The sequence below is a fragment of the Larus michahellis genome, chromosome 12 (assembly GCF_964199755.1).
Source record: "Larus michahellis chromosome 12, bLarMic1.1, whole genome shotgun sequence".
Lineage (NCBI taxonomy): Eukaryota > Metazoa > Chordata > Aves > Charadriiformes > Laridae > Larus > Larus michahellis.
Window position 1 is genome coordinate 5,933,164 of NC_133907.1, and position 19,290 is coordinate 5,952,453.

The window sequence follows — 19,290 nt, forward strand, 5'->3', positions numbered from 1 at the left end:
CCAAGGCAGAGGATCCGGTGTGTCCCAGGGTCCGGGCTCGCGGTCGGTGCGCAGGTGTGTGGCGGTGCCGGGTGCCGAAGGCTCCCCCAAGTACAGGAGAGGCACAAAACGGTCTCCCTGCCCCGGGCACCGCACCAATAAAATCTGCTTTTGAGAGCAGCTCAGCTCCCACCGCCCCAAACCAACATCGTGATTTACTGGTGATCACCTTCTTTCAGCGCATCTCCCTCTCCTCACCAAATTTCACTATTTATCTGCTGAAAATATTTATGGAGCGGGGATTTCACCAGGCACGAGCACTAGGAGCGGCAATGCAAGCCCAGAGGCAAATCCATGGATAGGGATGGCCCCGGGAGCAGCGGGTGCACGGGCAGGAGCAGGGAGGGCTCCGACTTCCCGGCTGTGCCAGGTACCGGGGTGCTGGAGAGCCAGACCCCAGTGCAGCACCCGGGTGACCAACACCCAGCAGAGCTGGGGATCCTAAATGGTTTTCTTTGTGCTTTAACAGGATTTTGTACAAGACAACACGTTTCATACGGAGCTGCTCCCAGTCCCACCTGGCAGAGGATCCGAACTTTTGTGCAGTGGGGTTCCACTCTCTGAAAGAGTTTGGAAATTAGGAGGGGAGAAAAATTCATCATCTGTCTTGTAAAAGCCTGACTTGCAATAACAAGTTCTGCGCTAATTCCTCAGCAACACCTGGAGCATCCTTATCTGTCACAGAGAGAGACGTGACGGTTGGGTTGCGCTCAGGTAGGCACAGGCATTTTGGCTTTTTGTAATCACTGCAAGTATCTCCTTCGTCTCAGGAAGGAAAAAAAATAAGTGAAAACACTCCTCCAAGGCGTTCCTTCTCCCAGGGCTGGGCTGTCCTGCTGGCACAGGACCCGCGAGTGCCATCAGGCTGCTCACCGTGCCCTGGGGAGGCTGCGGCACAGCGCAGTGCAGTACCACGGCAGCACCCTGCTGGCCACGGGAACCGTGATGGGCAGGGCACGGGGTGGCATCACGTCCCCACGGCTCTGCAGCCCCGAGAAGAAAGCTGTGATCTCCTGGTGCCACCCCTGACTCAGGCTGCGGCACGGGCACCGGGTCCTCCTTTGGCTGCCTGGGCTAGAGAGCGGGCAGTGGCTCGGGCTGTCCCGTTTGCAGCCCGTACTGCCAGGCACCGAGAACACCAGCTCGTGGGACGATGCTGAGCCCCAGCCCCCATCACTGGTTGTCCCCATTCCAGGTGGGAAAGTCATGACCCTTCTCCTGAGCCAGGACAACACCAACCGCTGGCCGGGACCCTTCCCCGCTGCGCCGGGAGCCCAGCGAGCCCACACGCCACGGCACCACCACAGCACCCAGCCTTTGGCTCCTTCACCCGCTGTCCCTGGACACGAATACTCCCAGTAAGCGTTCACTGACACAACCCACTGCGGCAGCGACCGACATCGAGCAAATGGAAAAACCCACAAGAAAACTCCCCCAAAACAACCTGGTGAGAGTCGTTCAAGCTCGGGCTCGTTTCTAGCTCCAAATGCCCGCTCCGAGAGCCACTCTCATCCCGGCAGAAGCAGCAGTACCCCACGTAATCACGGGGTACAGACCACGTTAAATCACCACGGCTTCAATACCAATTCTTTCAGTGAACTATCCAGAGACTTAAAGGATTTGGTGAAGCGCTTTGAAGAGCTAACAAATTACAAAAGGGAAAAAAAACAATCAAAGAAAAGCTGTCTTATACAAGAGGAACATTCATTACGAGCAGCCTGAGCTCCCTCCAGCAGCACCGCTCCCGGAAGGCGAGCCGGCCAGCCATTAGAGCAGGGAGTGATTTTTCAGCCCGGAGTCTCCATATTTAGTAACCCAGCTAACGCATCCGGAATGGAAATGGGAAGGGAGGAGAAATTTACTTTCCAAAAGCCAAACTCCAGCCGAAGCGGCAATGGGGGAGAGGGGTTTTCACTCCCGTCAGACGCCGCTGGAGGTTTTTCCCCATCTGAGAGGAGCCGACAGAGCAGCGATCATGCACCGCACGCCCGCACCAGCACACGAACCCAGCTCTGAAGTGACTGCAAAGCACAAACACGTGCAGCAAACCCAGTGCAATCAAAGACGCTCCATTTAGATTTAAAAAAAAAAAAACAAAAACTTACCTTCTACTCAAACAGTTTATAATACTATTTTCAAGAACCTCCCTGCCCTTTTGCCCCCCCAGATACGTGGACCCTACGCTTTTCAGTTGAAGCCGTTTCATTTTTATTAAGTTCCCCCTACATTTCTGCCTCAAATCTCCTTCCCCGCGCTCCCTCCCTTTCTCCCCGGCTTTTCAAACGCAAGGGTACTGTGAGACAGAACAACAGATCATCTTCCAGGAGCAAATCCAGAGACCATCTTTGACCACAAACCAAGTGTCTGCGGTGTAGAAAGGGAACAATTCCCAGACTCAAGTAAAAAAAAAACTAAACACATCTGAAAGATAAGGGAAAAAAAACACCTTTAAGGAAGCGCGTTGAAAACAGAAGAAAGAAATGAGGAATTCAAACAAGTTCTGCACCAAAAATGTATTTTTTGCAGCTTTTCGTGGCTGCTGAAACCATGACTCCCATGTTGATCTCCTGAATAACAGCGTTTGATAGCACCCAGGCCAGCAGTGCCTACGCAGTCATGATTGAAGGAAGCCTTTAAGCTTCCCTGACAATGCATTTTTCTTGGAGATAAAAAATGAATGCTGCCAGCATGCAAATCTCTCTAAATTAGGCAAGGCCCAGCTTGCTGGAGCCGCGATGTTTTGTGATGACAGTCATTAACTTTAGCAGAAGAAAAGAGGATGCGGGGAAAATATTCTCAGCTACTTCTTGTCCCAGTCGGGAGTCACTGTTCGGGGAAGCGGTGGGGTTTGGCACGCTGACATCTGAAATTACACTGCAAGTGCAGAAGGGTAACAGAAAAATGAGCTGCGGTCTGTTCCACCGCAATCAGTCAGTCGGTCAGAGGCAAATCACTTGGTCTTTCTGCAGCTCCCACAGCGCACCTGCAAAAGGCCGCGTGAGTGGGGTTTTCTCTCCTCTACTGGCGAACTTCTTGCTGCTATAAAAAGCCAGACCCCCAGTTCAAGAATCAGAATACTGATTTCCTACAGAACAAGCATGGCCAAGACCTAAAGCCAACTGCGAAAGGAAGTCAATGGAATTTGGGCACTTTATTGATTACTTACCCCCCTCTCTTAGCTTGGAGTATAACCCGGATAAGACCCCACCCCCCCTTCAGGGGATGCCAAAACTTTTCATCGATTCTGACTCACCTTTGGGAAGATTTAGCAGGAATGGCTAATGGGATTGATTCCTGGCTACCCTCTGCCACTGAAGAACAGTTGAACTGGACACATACCAATGCCTCAGCCTCCCCAGTTTACACCAGTACAGCGGGTTGTACATTTTTGTTAATGTATCAGGCTGGAATAACTTGCAAACAATCTCTTGAGCTATCTGGGCTTCCTCTTTACTCTCCCTCTAATGCGTACAGGGTCATATTGTTTCACACTGACCACTGCAGTTTGACTTGGGGGCAAAAAAATGTTAAAAAAAGGAGAAGTCTTGAGCTGCCCTGCTGCAAGGTATGCGGCTGCAATCCCACTCACGGCAGACTACTTAAATAACCAGCGAGGAATTAAAAAAAAAAAGCAAACTATCTTTAATATCACCAAAATCCCATTTAGAAGCAGTTTCATAGAAACATCACTTTTATCGCGCAATCAAGGCTGGAGGAGGGCAGCAGAAGGGGGGAGAACCAGACGCTGCATCCTCGTGGGCAGACGCGGAATTCGGCCCCCGAGTCCTCAGAAATTCTCCAGCAGATCCAGGATCCGCTTCTGCTCACTCTCCCGAAACTCCTGGTTCTTCCCATCCCCGATGTTCTCCGCGTACTCTGCAGGGGAGAAAAGCAGACAGACAACAGGCTTTGAGTGAGGTACTAACGAACGATGGGCAACTTCTCTTGCAGGTACCGCAGCGAAATCTAAATCTACATCCACTGCAAACAACTGAATGGGAATTTATGCAAGGAGCATTGATGGTTTTTCTCCCCATCCCCAAGGTAAAAGCTTTGCATAATAAACACCTACTGACCCCTCACATTAAAAGCTTTTGTAGCAAAGAGACTGTAGCAGGCACATATTGCTCTCGTCACTAAGCAGCACAACGAACCCAAGCAGACACTAGCACCCAGAGGCAGGACGCCTTCCCCAGCATTTAACCATTCAGGAAGGTGACCGTCCAGGTGCTCCTCCCAATGCCCCTGCTATCCCATAATGGAGCAGCCCACCGGCAGCTGTTTGAACTGGACAGTCGTATCGCTGGCCTCTCTCAGCCCAAGAAATTCAAACCAGTCCTGGATAGTCCTTTCTAGGTCTCTTTTAACACGGAGTATCATCAGGGAAGGTCAGGCAGGGGCTGTCACACAATTGTTAACCATCCCTAACCCTGCGTTTAACCCGTCCGTTGTCCGAGCGTCCTGAATGAGGATTTCTGCCAAGTGGAGACCAATTCCCCAACCTACGAGTGCTTTTAACCCACGCGGAAGAAAACACACCAGTTCAGATTTAACAACAAACCAAAATCCTTGTCTTCAGGCAGAGGATACCAGACCCCGATCGCGGTCTTGCCCATCCATGCACAGGGCTAAACACCATGGAACCAAAAATTGCCTCTGCAGCTCTCCTTCCTGACATTCATTTAAAGCTGGCAGCTCTCATCCCCATACCAGCTCCCTCCTTCCTGCCACCAGAACCTGCATATTCAAAGATGGTTTAAAAAGAAAAAAAGAAAAGCAGGTTTTGAGCTGCGAAAGCAAGGAGCTGAACAAATCTTAGTAAATCAGGAGGAGACTGCCTGGTTAGACAGTGTTTTCCAGCCTCCGTCTTCTCGCATTCTTTCCCTTCTTCCCAAACAAACAGAACAGCTTGTATTCAGCATCTGAATGGTAAGTTGCTGTAGAAAGTTTGCTTTAATATTTATACGTTCAGCACTGCTACATGCTTCTGAGCTCCATCAAAGCCTTTATTATAAGAGCACCGAAAAGAGTGAGGACAGGGAGAAGTTAGCTGATGTGGGAGTCTTCCCTCCTGCATGCACTCTCTCTCCATGTACAAGCAGCAGAGTTCTTTGCCAGGGCCTCTGGGAGAAATCCTTTTAATATTTATAAACTGCTACAGCACCTGTAACAAGAGCAGGCGGGTAACGCTGAGGTTTGCTGCAAGTGATCCCGACCTCCTTGCTGTCCTGAAGAAGGGGGACCAGCACAGGCAACTCTCCCCTCAGACGGAGAAGAAACTCTCCATCGCACTTAACGAGGACAGCAGCAAGCTAGTAGATTTGTTGTAGCTACCTACGTAGCGGCTAATTGCGTGAGGGCAAGGCCCCAGCAGCCCGGCATCAGCTCTGCTGCGGTCTGCATGTTTTAGCAAAGGGTGGCATCGCAGCGTCTGGGGATAAAACCTGCCACCCGCTTTCTGGCAGGAGATAAACCCCGCTGTGGCGGAGACGGCGTTACCTTCCCAGGAGAAAGCGACGGCTGAGGCCAGCGTTTAGCTCGCTTTCTCCTGTCCCCTTTGGGCAGTACCAGAGCTTTCTATCAGCAGCCGTGTCCCCGCGGGGAGCTTGCAGAGGAGCAGACTCCGTCCCCAACGAGCCCTTTCCGTGCTTTATCAGAGTGAGCGCCTCTGAAACAGATGCGGCAACTGCAATTGCTTGTGTTTATTGCAGCCCAAGGGAAATGCTTCCCTGCCTGCCGCCTCTCGACAGCTCAGGATACCTGCGCCAGGGGACGGAGGTGGTCTCCGAGCCCAGCACAGCACTGGGGCAGCCCGGGTTGGCCCCGGCCACAGGCAGAGCTCCGTGCTTGAAGCGCCCGCACCGCAGGCAGCGGGCTCGTGGCCCAGCTCCGGTTTGATCTTTAAGGGCTGCGCCAGGGTACTTGAACATACAACTCAAGCAGAGAAACTGCCCAGTGTCACTAACGACACTGCCCTTCTATTGTCCCAATGAGATCACTCAGACAAAAGCAAGCCACAAATTCCTCTAATCTTATCCAAAAGCTCAGCATTTTTCCTTCTAAATATTTAGGCTTCGTAATACTAAAATCCCAGTGACTCCCAAGGCAGAATGTTTACTGGGTTACCAACAGCTGCTAATTTGAAGAGACCAGATAAAACCCCCAGAACCGGGCTTAAAAAAAAAATCTCCCACCAAGGCTTTATGTATTTACTTTTTTATTTAAAATTCCACTACTTCAGTGAGACAGCAAAAAAAAAAAAAAAAAAAATCAAATGTAAGCTCCCCCTGCCAACAGTTAAACACAGCTTACACATTGCTGTAGCTACACAAAGGGAAAGGACCTAAGATTGGTTTCTGCTTCATTAGACAAAATACAATGGTTACAGAACAGTAAAAATCAATAGGGAAATATTGAAGCTTGTAATGGATATTGGAAGCTATAAAGCCTGCACATACTGAGGGACCACAGGCCAAATTTAGCACAGTCCTCATAACATACCTACCTTTTCTTTTTGATTACTCATGCTAACAGGTTTGGTTTATAGCATTCAGTAGGCATTCCACCTTCCCAGCTCCCTGATGGGCCCATTACCTTCACTGAAAAGAAGATGTTTAACCAGGCATCTCCTGTCAGTGCTTCTGGGGAGGGACCTCTGCATCTCAGTTCCCGCAGAGCTCCTGCTCCTCTGATAGCAGCTCCCCAAAGGGAGCAGGTACCAAAGCCTGGTCTGTCCAGATCAGTAAGGAACAGCGTGCTTTCCCGTTCCAGGGCCGACTATCACTATTTAGAGAGGTCTGTGCCTCAACTCCATTCCCAATGAGAGAGATGGAGACCAGGAATGGCAAAGTTACAGGCAACACTTGCTGTCATGAAGACCAGTCGCCATCCCTGAAACACCCCGCCAGCCAAGGCACACACCATTCGGTTCTTTTCTTCCAAAGGATAAACTACCTGTCCCGTTGCAAGTAATGCTTGATCTTCAAGAAAAAGGAACGGTGGGAGGACTGGTCAGCCTGCAGAAATGCATTTAATGAGCCTTCAGTTATTCCCTGCCCACTCCTCCCCCTTGAAAGCCCTACCATAAGAAAACAGTCTTGCTTCCTCGCTTGCATCATAAGTAATTCTGAGCAACCCCAAGGGATCCATCAGCTGTCAGGTTGCCAGAGAAACATGGAGAATATGTAGGCCATAAAAATCAAACTAAAAACTAAGCACCTAATTAGTATGCAAAAATAGAAAATAAAAACTGAACAAGAGCAAAACACTGAAAGAAAAGTAAAAATAAACCAGCCCTTATCTGTCCTGAGAGCAAGTCGGAAAGTGGCCTGGAAACGTTTCAGACAAGGCTGAAGGCTCCCGATCTCTCAGTCATTTGGGATAGAGTCGTACAGTTCTGACACCAATTGAATTTCAGAAATCCCCCGCTGGCCCCCCACACTTCCAGGTCCACAACCAAACTACTCCAACAGGCAAACTGTCCTCAACGAACCGATTCCTCTGGAGACCCTTCTGTTAAAAGTTGGTGAATCTACACTGACAACATATTTCGACATAGGTGTGTAACTACTGAAAAGCTTAAGTTTCACCTGCTCCTACCAGGTAGGAATCTTCTGGGCCCCGTTGTAGTATTTCACAAGATCCCACCAACAAATGCATTTCTAAGGTCATTGACAACTGTGATGGCAAAAGGCTCTAAAACTGACAAGCATAAAAGTTGAGGAGAGCTGAAGACAGAGCCCCAAAAATGGTATCCAACACCTGTATTATTAACATGCTATGTCTGGCCTCTTCAGGCAGAGAACGTGTTACTGCTGAGAGTACTGAGCCTGCTGTACAATCCACAGCTTGCAAGACATGATAAAACCACTGAAAAAGTTTCACAATGCAAGTCACTGTCTGTGAAAGAAAGAATCAGATGAAATTTTAATGCAGCTGCCCTCCAATTCAGCTTAGTATGTAAATCAACAAACCAGAGACATGAACGTGAGGTGCGTAAATACAGCGAGGTGTGCAGACAAATCCCTTGGGCACCCGTGGCCCCGGTCAAGCACGGCAATCTGAAAGCAGATGCATGCCATGCTCCAAGTTGGAAATGGACAGTCTGCAGGCAGGAATTGTCAAGTATCATAATTAAAAGCAGAAAAGACATCCTATCCAGTCCCCCCTGTTCATCAGCAGACATTAGCTTGCACTTGCTGGCAAAGGACAAGGGCCAAAGAGATTGCCTAGAGCTGCAGGTAATCTCACACTGTCAGAAAATCACTCTTAATATGGTCATAGCAGCCATCCTTCTGATCCCCCTCTTTCCTGCATATGGGAAGGGAGAAAAACAGGATCTGCAAGAAAAAAAGCTGCCTGTATCTGCCAGTGTTGGGGAAGGGCGGGGGGAAGAAAAGGCCAGGAGAACATCATTGTTATTCCCAAAGAAAGCAGAGACGTCGAAACAGCACAACGCACAGCCCATTACCCCCAGAGATGCTGCCAACCTTCCTTTCCCTCCACAAGAGAAAGAGAGAGGGACTCCTCACCCTGTCACCAAAAACAACACCGCCTCAGGAGCAGACACGTCCTGCACAGCCCTCTGCTAATTAAGGAGGTACCTCCTGTGGGCAGCAGATTACCAGCTCTCTAGCTAAGCCTCGCAGCTCAGAGGGAGCTGTGGGGACAGTCTGACTCCTGTCCTCTTCTTCCCCAGTTCAACTGGCTGCTTCTGCTGAAGGACGGCAGGCTACAGATGAGAGTCACAGCTCAAATAAGCATTGCTCTAATTCAACATAAGCATTAAAAATAACAAGCAGTACTTTAAAACCCGGATTGCAAATCACAACAGCTACATTTTAAAGCTACAGAGGATACTTTAATGCTATAATCCATATTAATCTGACACTAAGAACAAGACAAATACACCACGGATACTAATATGGTGCAGATGGTAAAGTGCAGGGCCATGTTAATGAAAGATGAGACTCCACTCTTCTCCCCTCTAGCGTGCATATACACTTCCCTTAAATATTTACTCTAGAGTTAACGTCGGTAGCTAGTTCCAGCCAGTCTGCAGCTGATGGCAGCATGAAGTGACATGCTGTTCCATGACAGCAGACAACAGCAGGTGTCCTAACTCCAAGGTAAAGCATGCCCCTTATCAGGGTGATTCCAGCCCTGCCCAGATCTCAGAACACTACTCAACTGCTGCCTGAAGATGCTCAGGAAGTCAAGGAGAATCATATGTGAAGGCTGATCCTAGAAATCGATGACCAAGCTGTCCCTGGTAGACATGAGACCCATGCATAGGAATATCTCAACTCACCCTTTAGGATGTGTCGAACAATTTTAATGGAGCTGCCTCTCATGTTCAGAATCTGATGGACTCTCTGGCGAATCTAATTGGGGACAGGAAAGAGAAGAAAGTCATATCCAATACAACACAAAACCATGCACAACCCCTTTTTCCCCCACTTTTTTTGAGGGAAGAGCAGGAAACGCTGAGCACCACAAAACCCAACTCAACACCTTGTTAGCCCACAGTCCCAGAGCACATGCTCAGAAACATTCAGAAATGCATGTAGCACAGGCACAAGTAATCACATAACATATTCACAAACTCCAATATGTTCACACCAGCAGAGATGCAGTATTTTGCACAATCAAGAGAAGCCACCTGCTGTAGTCTGTGCCTTTGTGAGACCTTCTGAGAGAACGTCCCCTTCCACTACTCTCTCAGCAGTGGCATAAATAGGGCTTTTCCATTTCAAACTGTGATTTTGCTCATGGCAGACTGTATGAATTCTGTGACAACGATCAGCTTCTGTACCCACTAATGCCCTCCTAACTGCTATGACGTGATGAAGCTGTATACACACAAGTGCAATAAGCAGGAGGTTTCCTCCAAAAAAAAAAAAAAAAAAGGAATTAAAGAGGAGATTATTCAATAAGACAGCATTTGCAAGGATTTAGAGTCTTGTTTGTATCATGGATGGAAATACAAGTGATCTGCCAACCTTGTACACAGCTTTACCTGGGGAACATTGGCATTACAGATCTCTGCCATGATGTAACAAATGAGCTGTAGAACAAAGAGACCGGCATCCAGGCGACGGAGATAAAATTCGTCTTCCATGTCATCGTCTATTATCTCTCCCCGACGCACCATGTCCTGTAAAGCAACACAAAGAAAAGGTGTGATGACTGTCTCTCAAAGTGCTTCCCATTACTCGTGGCAAAACGTTGGTAATATTTGTGGTTTCTTAAGAAGCGCTTTGTTCCCCAAAACATTAACATCCATATATTTCTTGCCAAGGAAGTACTTCTTTTAATAATTAATTTAAATTCACAAAACATTTCATTCAATTTTGAACAAGATTCAGCCTTTGCTGGTTGTGAAGTGTGTCCATCTGCAAATTAAAATTTTAATTTAAACATACAAATTACATTTTGAAATTGAGCGATCAGAGACTCTGAATATGGAACAAACCAGTGTTATCTATTATTTATAAGTTCTTTGTCAAAATGGAACAAAAAAAAAAAACCCAAAACCCTGCTCTTTACTGGCCATTTGAGGGTGCTGTTAAGCAGTGCAGAACATGACTCCAGCAGCCTCAAAGACCTATCAGGCTTCCAACTTCATTATCGACTGATGAATGAGAAAACAGGTCCGAAAATTCTCCACAAGTACAGCTTTACCATGGCCAGCCTTCCTTTTCCAGCTTCATCTGTTAGGGATGCTGACGGGGCCAAACGCCAGCTGGGGTCTGTTAGCAGAAGACCACCGGCTTCTGCGGGTACGGCGATGGTTCCTTCTTCCCCTGCACGTACGGTGTTTCACCAGCGAGACCTGCCCAAATGGAAGCCCAAAGGCAGAAGGCAAGAGGCCATTCCATTTGTCTTGTTTGGACAGAGCGTCTTCTTCAAAACACCAGCAAAAGCAGCCCAGCAATACGCTCAGAGCAGTTTCCTCCCAAGAAAGGCCGGCCACGTCCCCCAGCTGAACCCGCCATCCATTTTCATGGAGACCGACAGGCCAAAATAACTGATGTCATGTGTGACCTTTTGCATTTGGGGGTTTGTTTTTTTGGTTTTGTTCTTAAATAAAGGAAGCAGCCTGTCAGACCCTGCTAGCTCGCTGCAGCTTGTGTGATTTATTATGCAGCCGGCTGGCAGGTGGGCACACACCAGCGGAGCAATATTTTCTCATTAGAGCCATCACCGGCGAGAGCACTGTACCTGTAATGCTCAGCAAGAAGCGCTTCCTCGGGGTGCTCGTGCTCCAGGCAAACACACACAAGGTCACCGGCACCAAAGATGATGGAGGCTACCAAATTTTCCCGTTTTGTCAAGCCAAGTCCTCGCATCTAATTGTCAGTAGAGTCTTTTAGGCACAAGAAGGAAAATTAACCCTGTGCACTTCTCACTGGAGGGAGTGCAATGGACGCTCACCATACAGAAATCTGAATAAGTGGCTTAGAAGCACAGCTGTTTAGCACTCCGTCCCGAAAGTGAGAGAGGAAAGCACAAGTAACGAAATACTTTTCCTCCTAGAAACTTAGCTTGCCAGTGAAAGAACAAGTTAAGTTTAAAAAGCTATCCCTAGTTACCAATGCCATGAATTCCCTGCTTTGGCTACGCTCCAGGATGCTTTAGCATCAGATCCTGATGCTAAAGACTCCAGCATTTGCACAACCGTAATTTACTCCAGCTTCTCAAACTCATGGGCACAGGCATGACTGGGCAAAATGTGCATGCAAGCTCTTGCCAGTGAAAAGAAAAATCCAATTTTGTACAAGGAGTGACTTTCCTCACCCTACATGCATGCCAAATTGCATGAATCTGATCAAATCCGGTCTCTAAAGCTATGCAATGTTGAGTCTGGCTAGCAAGAGATCAGAATATTGACTGAAACAACCAAAAACCCCATTTCAGAAAGACGACAAGGCACTCCTTCCCAAAACTACCACTTACCCTCCTCACCGCACACAGGCTTATTGGCTACTCTTCTCAACAGTGCTAAATTCCTGACCAGAAAAACATCAACAGGCCGGGACTTTGAATCTCCAGAGCAGGGAACAAAGACCATGTCTGTTCTGTATTCTGATCCAAGCACGGCGATCACAGGAGCCGAATCCAGGCAACTGCTGTCTTGATTACACGGAGAAGGCAGCAGTTATAACAGCCCCTCTCAACAGAGAAGCAAGATTATTTTGTGCCAGTAAATTAAGCAGATATGAATTAGAAGACAAGTACAGTTTTAAGGTGCCTTTTCACAGTCTTTTTTTAAGAAAAAAAAATAATAAAATCACAACCACCCTTTAAATGCTAATCTGCCTCCCAGTACAGTACCAAATAGCCACCTTTCCACTTTGTCTCTCTTTCAGAGCTGTCAAGTCCCTAACCTCCAAATGAGCACTCAGATGCCATTTCTAATCTGCCAACAATATGTACGGAGATGCCCCTTGCTGATGGGAGAAGACAGCAATAAGATGGGCTTTTGTGAAGCTAAAATGAGCTTCTGTCACACTAATGAGGCAGGACTGACAGGCCTCGAGGTGTCAAGTAAAGACTCAAAACCTAAAGGTACAATGGATCTGCCAATGCTACACAGAAGATCCCATCTGCTCCATGTCCTCACTGGAGTAGGGGCCCACAGGATTCCCCGCATCCTCCTCCTTCCTTACCTTCCATTCACCTTCCCCAGCACACACGGCAAGGCTGGGCACAGCAGAAGGGATGGGCGCTGATCGAGAACAAAGAGCACCACCAGAACCCTGGTTTTACTTCCTCACCGGGTGGGACAGCGAGGCTGCTCCAGGTCATCAGAGATGAGCAGGCTCTGAATGGCCGTGCATATCAAAACTTGCGTCCTACACCAAATACAGATTCTCTCCCCTTACTACTTTCTGTCTGTATTACTGGGGTTGGCAAGTGATGCAAGCCATGGTCAGGAGGTGCTTTCAGACCCCAGGCAGACAGCCGAACTCAAGGTCATTGCTAAGCTCTTAGTCAAAAAGGACATGCAGGAGATGGAGACTGACACTTGCCAACAGGAGAAAAGCAAGCAGAAGCCTTGGGTGAAGTCAGACCACCATAACAAGGAATGCCCAAGACCATCTGCTTTCAGCTCACAGCTGTGACAATGATTTCTCCAGGAGCCTCTATCAAATGCAGAGGCTGCAGACCACACGGTCTCTTCAGCAGACTGACCACCGTTTTCCTCGAAAGACAGAACTCTTAGGAGCGAGCCCTAGTCAGGCATGGACTCTGCTGCTGCCAGGAGAGCAGGCAGGCATCCAGGTCACACCAAGGCGACCAAGAAACTCTCAGAACCACACAAGAAACCACCAGAGCCCTCTGTCGTGGGAAGGACTTTCTTCATTCCTGCCTTATAAGCAGAAACACACTTGAAATTCTGTACATTGAGCCACCAATCTGCAAGAGCTGAAAAGCTCATTGTGATTGCTACACAGCACACCACGGCTTCCGAGTCAGGAGAAACAGAGCAGCAGCTCCTGCAAAAGCATGAGCTCAACTTCAGCGTCAAGAAACGGGTACCACGTTAGGGCAGTCATCTAAAAAGACCCACCGAGCTCAGCAAAAAAGTTCAAAGCTTACCTCGGCTTGCTGGCTGTTTGCTGGAAAAGCTCACAGTGCAGACAGCGCGAATGCAGCCCCGCTCCAGAATGCGCGCACCCTCCCATGAAGACGGTCGTGTTCTTTTCATTTTCACTAACACAGCCCCTGCCGGGACGCCACGTCCTGCCCTCAGTATTTTGGTTTTTCAAAACAGCCCCGGCAATTTGGTTTTTCTAAACCAAACTGAAATGTTGAGCTAACACAAATCCCTATTTCAGTTATCCCAATCTGCCCTCATGCTAGGAGTTCCACCTCTGCCTTTCAAGGATAGAATGACTTAACTGTAGCACAATTAGCATGTAATTTGTAAGTCATTATAGCGCAAAGTGTCTGGTGAGAATATTTTATCGAATAAACCTGCTGAGCATAATTTTCTGTGGAACTATAAAAATATTAAACCATCTCCTGTCTTTTCCTGCCATCTTCAGAGATCACTAAGGCTATTGCTGCCGCCTGTAAGTTATACCTCATTTTAGAGGGAGTCAAAAGCCATAGGATTTTGCACCATTTCCTACAGAAAGAATTAAAGAATTTGAGAGGGGGACAAGATTTTTTTTTGGGCTTCATTAACTAAAAACTCTGAGAAAAGTGCTAAGACAGGCATCAAGTGTTGGAGACAAATGCTCACACACTTTGCTCCTGGGTTTTACATGACCATTAGGGTAATCACTAAGTTATCACCTCTGATCACTTCTGAATAGATGCCACAGAAGCAGAGAAGTGGGTAACATTGAGAAGGGACTCAGTGGACCTTATCCTGTTTCAATGTCCTGATTTAGGGTGCAGTTTCATTACAACCATTCTCTCTCAGAAACAGCTGGCTTCAGAAATTATTCCTCCCCTCCCTTCTATCCCCAACTATTCCCACACCTTCACTGCCACAGGCTGAGGAGCTGGGCTAGAAACCAGATCACTAAAAGAAGCCAAGCTAAAAGAAAGAAAAAGGAAGAGACCTCAAGAGCAGGAGCTTCTTACGGCAGCTGCACTACTAAAGATGAAACATCAGGTATGATACACTCGGTCATTCCTTGTATAATCAGGTTTTCACTTCTTGTAAGGCAAGACTGACACCAGGATACTCTGTCCATCAGACCTGTATCTCGCTCTCATGAGTATAGACTGAACCCGTAACATCTCACCAGGTATCATTATTCTTTGGGGCAGGGAGAAAGGTGAGCATCTGTATACCCGATTTTTGGGGTACTATGTCTCCTACTGCAAAAGAAAGGTCAAAAGCCCTCTGGTGACATAGCACAGTTTCTAAAGGACCAAGTGTTTGTACCATCCACTTCAGTGATTCATGTACCACAACTAGAAACATTAAAGTGCTTCATAAATCCTGTCACAGCCAGACAATGCTGTGATTTGATACACAGAGTGATAGCTTTTGCCTACTTCTGCGTGGGCAAACCGCTTGAGCCACTTCAGATCTCAGGAGACCGTGTCCCACTGATATTTGAGGATGCTACAAAGCAAAGCAAACAGTAATTCCAAGAGTGTTCCAAGCTAGGAATGAACCTCAACATCGTATTTCATACACATCATGTCCAATATATTGCACATTAAATGTTTCTGCTAAATCCTATTATTAGCTCTAATAGGAGCGAAGAATTGAGATCCATTTATTCTAGTCATTCCAGCCTACAAAGCTCTAAGTCAGGCAAAAGACAGTGGCCTTCTGGATGCAAGAGGAAAACCTGAGATTCTTACGGTTTCTCTTCTCTTGTGCATCAGTAAACATGAATGGGTTAATATTATTAATTCAAGAGCTCTACACAAACTTCTTCACAAATTCCCTTCACCCCTGCTTTGTGCTGGCTGCCTGCTACAGGTGTTAACACTTGCAGGATGCCTCGGGATCTTTTTGGATAAAGGGCACATAGACTAGCCCCGCGTGTTGCATTTAAAGGCTCTGTATAGCAGCTGCTGACGCATCACAAGACTTCACCCAGAAAAAAATCCATTCCGGTTTTTGAGTTCTAAAACCCACACACCAACACCGAAATGTAAAGAATAAATAATTTCTTGCTCTGTTCCAAGGAGGATGAATGAGGCGCGGAGGGACAGCAGGAAAGGGTAAAGGCTGTTTTTCTTCAGGCCACCGTTCATTTGTGAAGCTGCAGCTGTCCATATGGAGCGCGAATGCTGGCAGCAAAGGCAACCCCATTCATCACTCACCCCCATGCCTTTTTGAGCAGCAGCAGCGCCGCTGAGGTCCGATGCCCTCAGAATGTTTGCCAGTGTCCAGAGAAGCGGCCTTGGCCGTGGGCAGACAGCTGTTTGTCGGAGCCTGGCGGGGGGCTGCAGCCCGTGGCACGCTGAGCTCGCCCGCGTGTGGGGACGGTGGCTGCAGTGATTACTCTCCGTCAGTGCTAATCAATCTCACACCCTCTTCAGTGCTGATACAGATAATCTTGTGGGAAGCTGGCCAAGCTCGCTAACAGCTCTGCAAGCTGCTTCCTGACTCCAACAGCTCGTTCTCTTTCAAAAAGTCTGTTCCAGCTTCAGTTCCAAGAAAGTACTGTGTGGTACCAAGGCTCATGTCATTCAAAACGATTCACTGCTGGTGTGCAGAGAGCACTCCAGCCTTTGGCTGCAGCCTCATCTAACTAATCAAAATAGACGCTTTCTCGCAGCTGATCCGAACTCTAAAGACCAGGGTAGGAGGCCTCGCGCATTACCATGTAATTGTCTCTCTGCATTTCACTTACTCTCCATCTGCCAAACCAAGCAAGACTGCAGCCAAGTAAAAGTGAAGGCAAATTGAAGCACAGACTTAGACCCTCCTAGTAAAATTCACTCTAAGAAAAGGCCAGAAGCACTTGCTGTAGGGAAGTTCTCAACCTATTTTATCTGAGGTTAACTGGAAACTGGAGAGCAGGGCAACAAGAATTAAGAGGTAACAGGATAGGTATGAGGGCACGGCTCAGAAGAGTGACCCGGCTTAGCCAGAAGTTCTGTGCAGACGACATGCCTGTGCCGAGGTATTGTAGACACGAGCTGGCAAAACTTAAGCAATACATACGTGTTTCTCTCCATCAATCTTCTTATCAGCTGCCTGCATTGCATCGAGGTACTTAAAATACAGTTCCATCAGCCTATCAACCTGCAAGGGCAGAAGAGAGAGACCTAAGCAAGAAAAAAGAACAATGCAATCATCTTTAATCCTTCATGCTACGTTGTTTTCCTCCTAGCTGCAGTCTTCAAAAAGTAACAGGCAATTCTGTCACTCACAGGAAGGAATACATTACAGAAGGACGCTACAAGTGTTGGTCGGGTGAGCACACCGAGTCTGCAGGCATTTGAATGTAATCCCACAGCACAATATGGTCTCGTCAGCTCCAGCTAAAAGGCGGCAAGAAGACATGTATCCCTAGCTCGCTCTGCTGTGCTGTGGTTCTCCTGTTCTCCTGGTTTCTCCAACTGACCTTTCTGTCTATGCTGTACGCAGCCAAGCTTATTTTAAATGTATCTGACATGTTACGGCTCTCCTGCTCTCCCCTGAACTGTATTAGGCAAATGAAAGCCTATCCAGCAATGGAAAATTTTCTGCAGTTGGTAGAACAGGTTATGAAAAACACCTTTAAGACACACTAATGAAGAATACTAAGGAACCAATATTTCCCCAGTGGTGGAATTTACAAATCCACTGGGAATTACTGGTTTGCAAAAGCTGCTGTTTCTGTTTCACGGTTGTTTGATCTATCCACCACCAAGTAAATATTTTTGAAAGCATTTCCCAGAGTAAACACCACTAAAGTGACACATTCTAGCCGAGGAATGGGGAATGTTAAATGTGTACTATAGCCATTCCTAAACTCTCTGCGCAAGAGCTTCACCAGAAAAACTGGCACCTTTCCACACTGCCCTGGTCTCACAGAGCCAGCACAACGTAACACCACACAACGCGTGTTGCACGATCAGGCTTCAGCAGAGAGACACAGGGCTGAGAATCGCTACCACCACGTGCAAGAGCACCAGAAAACAAGAGCACGTATGATGTGGGAGGTCAAGCACTACAGGCATTTCCAGTTCTCCAGTTTGTAGGTAACAACATGAATGAGAGAACGATGGCCTGTGAGAGCACAAGTACAGGCAGGTACAATAACGGCTTTTCAGTAACTTAGCGAGTGTACACAGGCACCCCGCCGTTATCCAGTATCCTCCCAGCCTGGTAGCCCAGAGACTGCAGACACGTATTCAGCACTCACCTTCTCACTGTCATTCTCTGTGAATTTATTCAGTAACCGTGTCCTCTGCTGCCCTCTCAGGTTTCGCAGAAGGGAGGCCAGGATGGAACAGACATGTTCTGGAGATACAAAATGAAAATTGCATGCTGAGATCAGGAACAGGAGCTTATTTTCTCTCTAACATGCCATTAAATTTACTACTTGCGCTCCCGCATGTAGCCATTGATAAGCAGAACCCCGGTTCCTTCCCATCACTGGCGAGCGGCGGCAGAGCAGTGGCAAGAGCAGCAAGTCACGTTTGCAGGGGACACAGACACTTCCTTGCCCATCACAGCCCAGCTGGCGAGGTCTCCTCTGGCTCTGCCGCACTACTCCTGCTACACTGATCCTGCTTTTCCTTGGTGACCTGGAAAAAACACCTTACGTAAAGCGCAAATTCTGCTCCAGTTTACCTCTCCCCAGGCCGGCACGCCTGCCCAGCAGCGCGCACTCTCTTTTTGGCACCCTCCGTCACAGCTAAAGGCACAGCATGCTGCCTCCCACCTTGGGGCTAAAAGGAATCCTGGCCCAAGCCAGCACTGTCACTCAAATGACCCTTAGTTGGCCAACGGGACGGTTACTGAAACAGGAAAGCTTGAGAAAGGAATAACTGTGCCAGCATGCAGCTCCTGCAGAGACTTAACTGGTATTAGCTAGAGGAAAAAAAAAAAATCCTCAAACAAACCAGTTTTATTTACAGAAAATCCCGTGGACTGAATATGAATGTGCCGCAGCAAACCAGAAATGATCAAATAAACGTGTTCTACAGTCTTCTCAATCGCCCTTGGGAGTCACGTTTTACAGCACAAACCTTGGAGCCAAGTAAAAAGTCAACGTTGCAAGCACACAAGAGAGAACATCTGTGCTAACGTCCAACCACAGCTTCACTCTGAAAGGTGACTGAACCAAGTGCCTTGAACCAATGGCAGCGATGGTCTCCTGAGGAGCAGGACCAAGCTCTGAGGACTTCTCCTGCAGGATCACGGATGTCCCTCGGTGGGGAACCACCAAAGGAGGTACCGACGGGCCACATGGCATTGCTGCCCCTGTGCCTTGCACTCCTTTCAGAAGCTCCACCTGAGCACAGGTCCCAGCACAGCCCCCGTACACCGTCCCTCACCAGTGCAGTCCACTGCCTCACCGGGATCAGGTGGTGGTCAAAAACGCAGCATTTCAGAATGGGGCCTTGAGCTCTTTGCTCCTTGTGGGACAAAAAGCAACATGATCTCCAAAAGCACACTTCTTCACATAGGGCATCTTACGGTTCTTTAACTGTTAATATTTGGCTGCACCAGATTCTGTGAAGTACAAAAGCAAGTGCTTCTCTGTCTCCTTGCTTCCTCAGAAGGATTCACCAGTTTTATGTGTAATTTATATACAATATACATATAAATCC

General features: G+C 47.9%; 1 protein-coding gene across 2 annotated transcripts in view; it reads right to left on the bottom strand.

The window, feature by feature from the left end:
- Positions 1–3,657: 3,657 nt before the first annotated feature.
- Positions 3,658–19,290, bottom strand: part of CTNNBL1 (catenin beta like 1) — a 56,189-nt gene continuing 40,556 nt past the window's right edge. The window contains exons 12-16 of one of the 2 annotated variants that reach the window (XM_074605240.1): positions 17,877–17,974; positions 16,691–16,771; positions 10,058–10,195; positions 9,350–9,422; positions 3,658–3,915 (exon numbers count right to left, since the gene is read on the bottom strand). In XM_074605240.1, coding sequence (XP_074461341.1) covers positions 3,827–3,915; positions 9,350–9,422; positions 10,058–10,195; positions 16,691–16,771; positions 17,877–17,974 — 479 coding nt within the window. In that variant the 3' untranslated portion in view covers positions 3,658–3,826. Of the gene's footprint in view, positions 4,777–9,349; positions 9,423–10,057; positions 10,196–16,690; positions 16,772–17,876; positions 17,975–19,290 lie in introns of both variants that reach the window. The other variant, XM_074605239.1, reaches the window with a different exon arrangement.